The sequence below is a fragment of the Prionailurus bengalensis genome, chromosome C2, assembly GCF_016509475.1.
Source record: "Prionailurus bengalensis isolate Pbe53 chromosome C2, Fcat_Pben_1.1_paternal_pri, whole genome shotgun sequence".
Lineage (NCBI taxonomy): Eukaryota > Metazoa > Chordata > Mammalia > Carnivora > Felidae > Prionailurus > Prionailurus bengalensis.
In genome coordinates, this window is record NC_057350.1 from 26,406,522 (window position 1) to 26,418,257 (window position 11,736).

An 11,736-nucleotide genomic window follows, 5' to 3' on the forward strand; every position below is an offset into this window, starting at 1 on the left:
TTGAGTTGTTCCCTAAGCTGGGAAATTGGAACTAAAAATAGTTGTCTTGTTAAGCTAAGGACAATAGTCCTTTAATGAGAAGCTCATTGTGCCTAACAAAGTGAGGCACCCAGAAAAAATGAAATCCAGACAATTAGTTGGACATCCCCAGGGGGTGAAAAACAGAATCCTCTTCAGGGCGCCTGGGTGGCTCAGTCGGTTAAGCGGCCAATGTGGGCTCAGTCATGATCTCCTAAATTTGTGAGTTCGAGTCCCACCTCGGGCCCTGCGCTGACAGCCTGGAGCCTGCTTCAGATTCTGTCTCCTCCTCTCTCTGCCCCTCCCCAGCTCGCACTCTATCTCTGTCTCTCTCAAAAATAAATAAACATTAAAAAAATTTTTTTTAAATCCTCTACATTGTTTATGTTATTCCACTTTTCTGCTCTAAATGTAGCCTAAAATATTCTTCCCATAGAGAACATGTGTCCTCCACTTCAACTTCAGCTTAGTCCTTGACAAAACAAAGATGGGAATGTACCAAGTAAACTGGTTACTGACCCTTCATCTTTTGCAGAAGCTTTACTTTGGAAATTTCACCCAAGTCTAAATGATATGTATCAAAAAGGTGGAGGTGGTGCTATAGTCTGAAGATTAGACTTGGTAATAGAATGTTGATCCCATGAGTAATGCTCACAGATGTGGCATCCAACAATGGAATTAACATTTCAACAGGAAACGAAGGGCCATCCCAACAGAAAGGGCCACCCGATCCTTTCGGGCTTAAAAAAAAAAAAAAAAAAATCCTTCCAGAAGCTACACGAATGTGTCTCCAGGGTCCCACCTATGGATTTTTTTTTCCTTTAATTAACAATTTGGTTCTAAAATACAAGTGCTTACCCTGACAAACAAGATCAGGTAGTTAAAACACTGACATGAAAACAGATCACTTAAAGTGTCAAATGATTGTGCCTTCTAATAGTCCACGCATTTTTTAAATGCCTTTTTTCCCCTCCCGAGAAAGACGCAGTCGAAAAATGTACTTGGCGAATCCTTTAAGAAGTGCCCCGTACAAGTCATCCCCTCTTATCTTCAAAATGAATTAACTCATCATAAATTCAAACCGAGGTTACGAATTTCTCCTTTGCACTTTGCGCCGGGACTGCGGAAACCAAAACCGCATTTATTTATTTATTTAGTATTTATTTTTTGCTGGAATCTACTTTTGATTTAACACGGTCTACTTCGTCGAGTTACCTTCTAGGTAACAGCTCGTGCTTGGGCTCTCCTCTTCTACCAGACCAAGAAGGCTCAGGCTACTGTTCGTTCAGCGCCTCTTTCCTAGAGGTAGCCTGGACGATTTGAGGCACTGAAAAGCTCGGTGTCTATTTAATCATGGCGTTTGTAATTCAGCCTCCCCGTTTGGACTGCTCAACACCTGCAAACTCGCAGCCCAAGGCTTTGGAAATCGAGTAACCCTGGACGGACACAACACCGCGGCTAACAAGGGAAAAGGCAAGCGCGAATAAAGCAAAGCTTGCACCCGCAGCAAAGAATGGTCTGGGAGAGACGCCAGGCGCATCCGGCACGCCGCGCCCACCACCCGCGCCAGAGGAGCCCCTGTACCGCCGCCCCTCATCTCCGGGCTCGGTCCCCACCATCTCCAACTCCCCCCGGACACTTCATGCCCCTGCATGGCTCTATTCCGAGCCATTCCACCTTCCCGGCTCGCACGCCCGGCTCCGCAAACCACCCCATTTTGATACCTCCCGCACGGCCACCACTGCCGCAGCGCCCCCAAACCGCACCCGTCCCCTCCCCCACGCCTCATTGTTCCCGGGTGGCCGCAGGCAGCGAGCGCCCCAGGGCGGTGCCGGCAACAGGAACCCTAGGAACTGAATTGCCCCCCACTCACCCGCGACTCCCCACAAGACGACGAATCGCAGCAGAAGCGCCATGGTGGCGGCCCGGCCGTGGGCGGTGACTGAAGGTAGGCGGCTCTCACCCGGGGTCTCAGTCACCCTGCGCCTTGCGCGCTCCCGACTGGCTGGCGGCGGCTGCACCTCCGCACCCCCGTCCCACCCCACCCTCGCACGGCAGGTGAAATACGTCACTTCCGGTAGTGGCTGAGCCCCGCGGCGCGCGCCGGCTCCGCCAAGAGCGTGGGGTTGCCGTGGCAACCAGTGCGGACTGCCCTAGGGATACTCTGGAATAGAATTCCCCGGCCAGCTGCGCTCTGTCTTGGGGTGAGCCGGCAGCCATTCCCCCCATGAGCCCAGGTCCCCGCTTCAGTGCCTCTAGTTAAATCAGGGTGTGTGCACTAGGGTCTAGCAGGCTCCTTTCCCCAGTTGCGGTCGCGCCCTTGCTTCAGGATGAGGCACGGAACGACCCACGCCTGCGGTCCTGCCCCGGGATCCTGAAGGGCGGCAAACACGGTTGGCCCCGCAGGCGCTCACCCCGCCCTCCCCTCTGGCTGGTACGGAATGAGGGGCCTCCAGCCACGCGTCCCACCTCTGGCGGTTTGCTGCGAGGTCTCCCTCCTAAGGCTGTGAGGACCCAGAACCAGGCAACCCACCCTACCCCGGGCATTTGCTCCCATATCGTTGAGTCGGTGGGCTGATGCGGAAGGCTCGAGAAGGCTTTTCCCTATCTCCAGTAATGACCGAACCCCTCAGCTGCAGCTTCGGATTTGGGAAATATCTGGACCGGTGTTTTTGACCCTGTGTATTTAAAGGTTATTCTAACCCTATAATTGGCCATCGTGGACCAGTGAGCTTTAAAAGTGAGGCTAAGTAGGGGTGGTTAAAGGCTGGAGGCGGTGTTGGGGGGACCAGCGAAAGAGATTTTGAATCTCCTGGTCTGCCCTACAGTGTCACTTCCTGGAATCCTCCATACTTGTTCTTGTGTCATTTGTGTTCTCAGTTGCCCTTTCCAGATAGGGTTTGTATATAACTGCTAAGAGACTTTTGTGTTTCCAACAGTTCCCTATCTGGAGTGACTTAGAGGAGAGAAGCAGTGTGGTGCAGTGGGTAAGTTCTTGGGTCCTGGAAAGGGACAGTTAACTGGGCAAGTGTTTTGGAAATACACCTAGCTATGACAATTAGATGAGATACGGCACAAAAGAATATTTGGCACTGTGCCTGGCACATAGTAAATACTCAGTCAAATGGCAGCTAATAGCACAGAGTGCTTCAGATCCCCTCTCCCTCTCTCTCTGCCCCCCCCTCAAAAATAAATATTTTTTTAAAGTGGCAGCTAATAAAGAGTAATATTGGAAAATTCTTATTATTTGTTGAACCAGCAAAGAGAAAATAAATCAGTTGTTGGTAAGACCAAAGTTGCTCAACTGCAATTTAGCCTCGTGGTCGGCTATACTGACTGCATATTAAAATGATCTAGAGGGGGCCTCCCTGTCCCTGTCGGTGGAGCTTGGGACTCTTAACGTCAGGGTTGTAAGTTCAGTTTCACTTTGCATATAGAGATTACTTTAAAATAAAATCTATAAAAAATAAAATAAAATCATCCAGAGAACTTGTTCAAAATACCAGTATCTGAACCCACGCCAGTGATCCTGATTCAAAGGGCCTCCAGTGGAGTCGTGACTGATCTACGGAGGAGAGTTCAGAGTAACTGCTAGGGATTTCCTAGCAGAGGAAACAAAAATTCTACCTGATATAATTGAAGGTATAAAATATTGGGAACTTAAATTTTTTCTTAATACATTATAGTTCATGAAATTAGAAAAGAATAAATATTAAAGTTTGTATCTATTTCAGATTGTTATATGAGAATTTTTCTAGTATTAATCACTTCAAAGCAGCACACATTTATTATAAGTGTCTCTGGTAGAAATTAAACTCACCCTTCATGGGTTATCTCAACCACATACTAGAGGAAATCTTTTGAAATTATCCAGAAGGATTTTTATCTTAACCTTTTCCTTCTAGTACTTTTTTTTTTTTTTTTTGCAATCTTTCCCTTTTGCCACCTTCTGTGGTAGACATTTTCATACCTATCAATCACTTCTTACTCTGTATATTTCTAGAAGGCCAGGAAGGCACATTATTTATTCATCTTTGTCACTCTAGGAAGCCAGCCCATAGTAGAATGTAGTATTTGTTGAACTGAGTATATTTAATTCATATGTTAATATGTTGATGTATGTTAATAAAAAGTATTTAAATATGTATACAATAACTCACAAATCATCACATCGAATGTCTTTTTAGAATGCACCTTTAAAATGTAAATTTTACAAAATTAATGTTTTTTTTATTGGTTGGAGTTTTTTTTTAGTTTTTATTTAAGTAATGTCTGCACCTCACATGGGGCTTAAACCCACAATCCTGAGATCAAGCGTCTCATGCTTCTCAGACTGGGCCAGCCAGGCACCCCCAAAATTAGTGTTTTACCCTTCATTAGGTTACTGAACACAAATTTTTCCAAGTATATCATCTCTAAGATTTAAGTAACTTTGAAAGGAGTAATTTACCTTATTCAGGAAACTATTCTTTAAACAATTATATCAAAGATGGGGGGGGGAGGAAAAAAGTTAAATGGAGTCATCTTTACACTTTGGTTTATGACTATATTATTTCATAAAAACAGCAGCTAAAATTATGCCAATATCTGAAACTTATTAATACCTTTAAGAAGCCTTTGTGGCTAAGGGTGCCTGGGTGACTAAATTGGTTAAGCATCCGACTTCAGCTCAGGTCATGCTGTCACAGTTCGTGGGTTCAAGTCCCATGTCCAGCTCTGTGCTGACAGTTCAGAGCTTGGAGCCTGCTTCAGATTCTGTATCTCCCACTCTTTTTGCCCCTTCCCCACTCACACTCTATATCTGTCTCTCAAAAGTGAATAAACATTTAACAAAAAAAGGCTTTGTGGCTATAGTTAGCTTAGAAATTATGTATACAAAACTGTAATGAGATAATGTCATTAATTCTGGATCATGCAAATTATTGATCGTTTGATATATTTTTCTAACTCTTTATTAGAGAGAGAGACTGCACGTGTGCTCACACACACACGCACACACACACACACACACACACACACACACAGGAGAGCAGGGGAGGGGCAGAGAGAGAGAGGAGAGAGAATCTCAAGCAGGCTCCATGCTGTCACCACAGAGAACGACTCAGGGCTCAATCCGAAGAGCCTTGAGATCATGATCTGAGCCAAAACCAAGAGTCAGATGCTTAACCTTTTAACCCACTGAGCCCCCAGGCGCCCCTGATTATTTGATATTTTCAAAACAAGCTGACAATAGTGCACAGCCATTAAATGAATTGTCCTAGTTTAGTAAAGCACCAAGCATTCCATATTGTATAGCCTCTAAACCAGCAGAAAGGTGATTCTTGGTCTGTCAAGAAGGTGATAATTGTGGAGACATAAACAACTATGGTTAACATAGCATATGTTCTTACGAAGATTTCTCAGCAGCAGTGAACTTGTCAACACACTGAGAGATGATTAAAATCCTATGAACACATTCAGAGATTGACTTATTCATAAGAATTAAAGGATTTTTCCCTGTTACCAACCTGGACTATGAAGGCATGTGAAGCAAGAAACTTTCTTTCATAGATGACACTGGCTGATTTTTATATTTTCTGGAAAATGAAATGAAGGTTTCTGGTGCACCTGCCTGCCTCAGTCCAGAGAGCATGCAACTCTTGATCTCAGAGTCATGAGTTCAAGCCCCATGTTGGGTATGGAGCCTACTTACTAGAAAAAAAAAAAGAAGAAAAAAGAAAGAAATGAAGGTTTCTCACAAGTGTTCTACTTGCAATATCAAGAACATGGGTTTCATGGGTTAATACCATCCAAGACATCTATTTACCCCTGTGCAAATGAATTTATAAATACATTTTTAGTTTAATGCCATGTATATAATATTTAGAAATCAACCCTTAGTCAGTGACCTAGAATTTTTTTTTTTTTTCATTCCCAATAATGTGATTCCAGAAGGAATACACAGGAGTGGTAAGTTTAGGGGCACCTGACTGGCTCAGTCAGTGGAGCGTGTGACTCTTGATCTTGGGGTTGTGGGTTCAAGTCCTATGTTGGGTGTAAAGATTATGTAAAAATAAAATCTTAATACTAACAAACCAGATCCAACAATACATTAAAATAATTATTCACCACAATCAAGTGAATCCTGGGATGCAGGGCTGGCTCAATATCTGCTAATCAATGTGATATATCATATTAATAAAAGAAAAGATGATAACTATGTGATGCTCTCAATAGATGGAGAAAAAGCATTTGACAAAAAACAGTACTCTTTCTTGATAAAAACCCTCAAGAAAGTAGGGATAGAAGGAACATACCTCAGGATCATAAAGGCCATATGTGAAAGACCCACGGCTAATATCATCCTAAGTGGGGAAAAACTGAGAGCTTTCCCCTTAACATCAGGAACATGTCAGGGATTTCCATTCTCACCAGTTTTTCAACATACTGTTGAAAGTCCCAGCCTCAGCAATCAGGCAAAAAAAGGAAATAAAAGACATCCAAATCAGCAAGGAGGAACTCAAACTTTCACTCTTCGCAGATGACATGATATTCTGTGTGGAAAACCCAAAGACTCTGCCAAAAAACTGCTAGAACTGATCCATGAATTCAGCAAAGTGGCAGGATATAAAATCAATGTACAGAAATCGGTTGCATTTCTATACACCAAAAATGAAGCAGCAAAAAGAGAAATCAAGGAATTGATCCCATTTACAACTGCACGAAAAACCATAAAATACCTAGGAATAAATCTAACCAAAGAGTAAAAAACCTATACACTGTAAACTATAAAAAGCTTATGAAAGAAATTGAAGAAGATAAAAAAACAAACAAACAAACAAGGAAAAACATTCTATGCTCATGGATTGGAAGAACAAATATTGTTAAAATGTCAATACTACCCAAAGCAATATACACATTCAATGCAATCCCTATCAAAATGGCACCAGCATTCTTCACAGAGCTAGAACAAACAATTCTAAAATTTGTATGGAACCAGGGGAACCTGGGTGGCTCAGTCTGTTAAGCGTCAGACTTCAGCTCAGGTCATGATCTCATGCACGGTCTGTGAGTTCGATTCCTGCATCGGGCTCTGTGCTGACAGCTGAGAGCCTGGAGCCTGCTTCAGATTCTGTGTCTCCCTCTCTCTGCCCCTCCCCTGTTCATGCTCTGTCTCACTGTCTCTCAAAAGTAAATAAATGTTAAAAAAAATTGTAAGGAATAAAATAAAATTTGTATGGAACCAGAAAAGACCCCAAATAGCCAAAGTAATGTTGAGAAAAAAACCCAAAGCTGAAAGCATCACAATTCCAGACTTCAAGCTGTATTACAAAGTTGTAATCATTAAGACCGTGTGGAACTAGCACAAAAACAGACACATAGATCAATGGAACAGAATAGAGAACCCAGAAATTGATTCACAAAGGTATGGCCAACTAATCTTTGACAAAGCAGGAAAGAATATCCAATGGAATAAAGACAGTCTCTTCAGCAAGTGGTGCTGGGAAAACTGGACAGTGACTTGCAGAAGAATGAACCTGGACCACTTTCTTACACCATACACAAAAATAAACTCAAAATGGATGAAAGACCTAAATGTAAGACAGGAAGCAATCAAAATCCTAGAGGAGAAAACAGGCAACAACCTCTTTGACCTTGGCCACAGCAACTTCTTACTCGACATGTCTCCAGAGGCAAGGGAAACAAAAGCAAAAATGAACTATTGGGACCTCTGCACAGGAAATCTTCTGCACAGCAAAGGAAACAATCAGCAAAACTAAAAGGCAACCAACAGAATGGGAGAAGATTTTTGCAAATGACATATCAGATAAAGGGTTAGTATCCAAAATCTATAAAGAATTTATCAAACTCAACACCCAAAAAACAAAAAATCCAGTGAAGAAATGAGCAAAAGATATAAATAGACACTTTTCCAAAGAAGACATCCAAATGGCTAACAGACACATGAAAAGATGCTCAACGTTGCTCATCATCAGGGGAATATAAATCAAATCCACAATGATATACCACCGAATGTCTAACATTAACAACTCGGGCAACAACAGATGTTGGTGAGCATGTGGAGAAAGAGTATGCAAACTGGTGTAGCCACTCTGGGAAACAGTATGGAGGTTCCTCAAAAAATTAAAAATAGAACTACCCTACAACCCAGCAATTGCACTACTAGGTATTTATCCCAAGGATACAAAAATGCTGATTTGAAGGTCACATGCACCTCAATATTTATAGCGGCACTATCGACAGTAGCCAAAGTATGGAATAAGTCCAAATGTCCATCACCTGATGAATGGATAAAGATGTGGTATATATATACAATGGAATATTACTCCACGATCAAAAAGAATGAGATCTTGCCATTTGTAACAATGCGGATGGAACTAGAGTGTATTATGCTAAGCAAAATAAGTCAGTCAGAGAAAGACAGATACATGATTTCACTCATGTGAAATTTAAGAAACAAAACAGATGAACATAGGTGAAGAGAAGCAAAAATAAAACAGACATCGAGTCAAACCACAAGAGACTCTTAAATACAGATGAGGGTTGCTGGTGGGGTGTTGGGTGGGGAGATGGGTAAATGGGTGATGGGCATTAAGGAGGGCACTTGTTGGGATTAGCACTGGGTGTTATACATAGGAGATGAATCACTGGAATCTACTCCTGAAATCATTATTACAGTATATGTTAACTAACTTTGATTTAAATAAAAATAAAATAAAATGAAATGAAAAATATGATCTTAAAAAAAAGAAAGTGATAAGTTTATACAGACTAAAATTAAAGATTTTATTGCTGTCCTTTGAATTTTCTTATCCAAGAATAGTCTGTTTGTTCCAATTGCTTTATTTGTTTTGGTCTCTGTCACTTCATGCTAGTTGCTTTTCTCCAATTTCTGCTAATTTCTTGTTTTCTGCTCAAAGGTTAAAATAGGGCAGAAAAAAGGAAGCATATTGAAAATTCCCAGCTTATAGGGGACATTTTTCCATTGTGGTCTCAGACTGGGTCAATCTGGGGAGACCACCAATAAAATTACTTTTAGAAAATACAACTGGTATCTAGCTCTTGGGAGTAAACACATGGTTAGCTAACTTTATTATTTTTTTTTTTTTTTTTAAGGTAGGCTCCAGGCCCAACATAGTGCTCAAACTCATAACTCTGAGACCAAGAGTCTCATGTTCTACCGACTGAGCCAGCCAGGCACCCCTGAGCCAGCTTTCTGGAAGGATGGCTGGAATAGCACTGAGGGCATCAACTTTAGTATATAAATACTAAGCAAAAATCTGCCCTCAGTTGAGGTGAATGTCCCCATGCATGTTGAAATGTTAAAAACCTGAAGAAAATTAACAGTAATTTTCTGAGTAATACAAGGATCTCAGACTGGTTTAATTCCTATCAAATACCTCTCCTAATTTATATTGTAATCTAATGTTTTTGTTCTGTACACATTGTAAAGTATACCTTGTCATTTTTTTAATATAGCCAATGTTTTTTTTTTTAATTTTCTTTAATGTTTATTTATTTTTGAAGGAGAGAGAGACAGAGTGTGAGCAGTGGAGGGGCAGAGAGATGGAGGGAGACACAGAATCCAAAGCCGGCTCCAAGCTCTGAGCTATCAGCACAGAGACCAATGTGGGGCTTGAACCCATGAACTGTGAGATCATGACCTGAGCTGAAGTCGGATGTTAACTGACTGAGCCACCCAAGGCGCCCCTTAATATAGCCAATGTTTAACTAGATTTGTCTACATATCTTTTTCATCATTTCTTCTTGCATGTCAGACCACTTCTGGGATGATTTGCCTTCTTCCAGAAATATGTCCTTTATAAATTTCTTTACTGAGGATCTCTTTAAGGTAAACTTTGTTTCTGTTTGTCTAAAAATATCTATTTTTAATTTAAAAGGTAGAGTTCTTGGTATATAGAATTTGGGGCTTATTGGTCTTTTCTGTCAATGCTTTCAAAATACTATTCCACTGGGGACGCCTGGGTGGCTCAGTTGGTTAAGAGTCTGACTTCAGCTCAGGTCATGATCTCACAGTTTGTGAGTTGATCCCCACCTCGGGCTCTGTGCTGACAGCTCAGAGCCTGGAGCTGCTGCTTTGGATTCTGTGTCTCCCTCTCTCTTTGCCCCTCCCTTGCTCTTGTTCTCTCTCTCTCAAAAATAAAATAAAGACACTAAAAAAAAAAAACCAAAAAAACCCCCAAACTATTCCACTGTACTCTGGCTTCCTTTGCAGCTCTAATAAAGTCTATCTAATGATCTTTGTAGATCATCTGGCTGTTTTTAAAAATTTCTCTTTGATTTGTTGTTCAGTTTCATTACGTTGTGTCTAATTTGGGATTTCTGTTTATTTATCCAGCCAGGGATTTCCTGAACCTGAGAGAATTCCTGTCATCTCTCAATTCTTGAAAAATCTCAATATTCAAATTCTTGTTGAATATTGCTTTTTTCATATTCTCTAAGATGTGCCCTCTGAGATGCCCATTAGATGTATGTTACAACTCATTCTATCCTTCACATCTCATCCTTTATCATTTTCATATATTTAATATTCTGAGCTGAATCCCAGGTAATTTTTTCAGTTTTATCTTCCAGTTTGCTCTTCAGTTGTGTTGAATCTACTCTTCAATTCTCCGAATGAGTTTTAATTTCAATTATATTTTTTCATCCATAGATATTTAGTCTTTTTTTATATTTGTTGGGTTTCTTATTCTGTACTCATACGTCCAAATATTTTCTCCCAAATATTTCTTACATTTCTTTAAACATATTAAATGCACTTAATATATCTTATGTGTGCAATAATTATGTGATTTGAAATCTTTGGTACCTCATTTTGTTTTTTGTTGTTTATACAGATTCTTGCTTGTGTTAGGCTTCTTTTTTCATGTTTTATGGTTATTTTTTATTGCAAGTGGGTATTTGTGGAACTTTATCTTTGTGGAGTATTTGAGGGTTTGAAGTGTTTTCCTTGAGAGAGAATTTATATTAGCTTCTGCCAGGATCCAAGGGCACTACCAATCCAGGAAAACTTTAAAAATAATTTTTGGCATTAAGTTCCCAAATGACACGATTAATATAAATTTGGATCATAAACCAGCATGAGGAAGGGCTGGTAGTTATAAATACTCTAAATTCTCAGATGAGGCTCATCATTCTCAGATCTTCCTTAGCCCTTTAAAATAAAATAACACTCCTGTAGTCTGTAGATTGGCTGTACACAGAAATCAGACCACATCTTCCTTTGTTGACAGCCCTCTAGGGTTTTTCATTGAGCTTGCTCCATTCAGTTTGTGGAATCACTTGAAAAACATTGTATTTAGTCACTTTTGCAAGATTCTCTAGTGTCTGGGTGGAATAAATAAATCCTTGTTAAGGATTTCTTCAGCAGGTTTTCCTCAAACTATCTAAATTAGGGCATTTCCAGGGCCACATTCTGACTATTGGGGACCCTAGGTACTTTTATCTTTGTGGTCCCCTCCCACCACAAAAGATATTTAAAATTGTCTTTCACAACTGTGTTGGTAAAAAGACAAGTTTAATCCAGGCTACATTATATCATTATTTCTTCTGATTATTATTTGTTTTAATGTTTATTTTTTAGAGAGAGCACATGTGTGCACATGAGAGCAGGGGAAGATCAGATAAAGAGGGGGACAGAAGATTTTACGTGGGCTCTGTGTGGACACCAGAGAGCCTGATTCGGGGCTCAAAATC

At 40.8% G+C, this 11,736-nt stretch overlaps 1 protein-coding gene across 3 annotated transcripts in view; it reads right to left on the minus strand.

The window, feature by feature from the left end:
* CXADR (CXADR Ig-like cell adhesion molecule) overlaps positions 1-2,120 on the minus strand; it is a 56,871-nt gene extending 54,751 nt beyond the window's left edge. Inside the window, exon 1 of one of the 3 annotated variants that reach the window (XM_043593827.1) lies at positions 1,892-2,089. In XM_043593827.1, coding sequence (XP_043449762.1) covers positions 1,892-1,934 — 43 coding nt within the window. In that variant the 5' untranslated portion in view covers positions 1,935-2,089. Of the gene's footprint in view, positions 1-1,891 lie in introns of all 3 variants that reach the window. The other 2 variants (XM_043593829.1, XM_043593828.1) reach the window with 2 other exon arrangements.
* Positions 2,121-11,736: the final 9,616 nt, after the last annotated feature.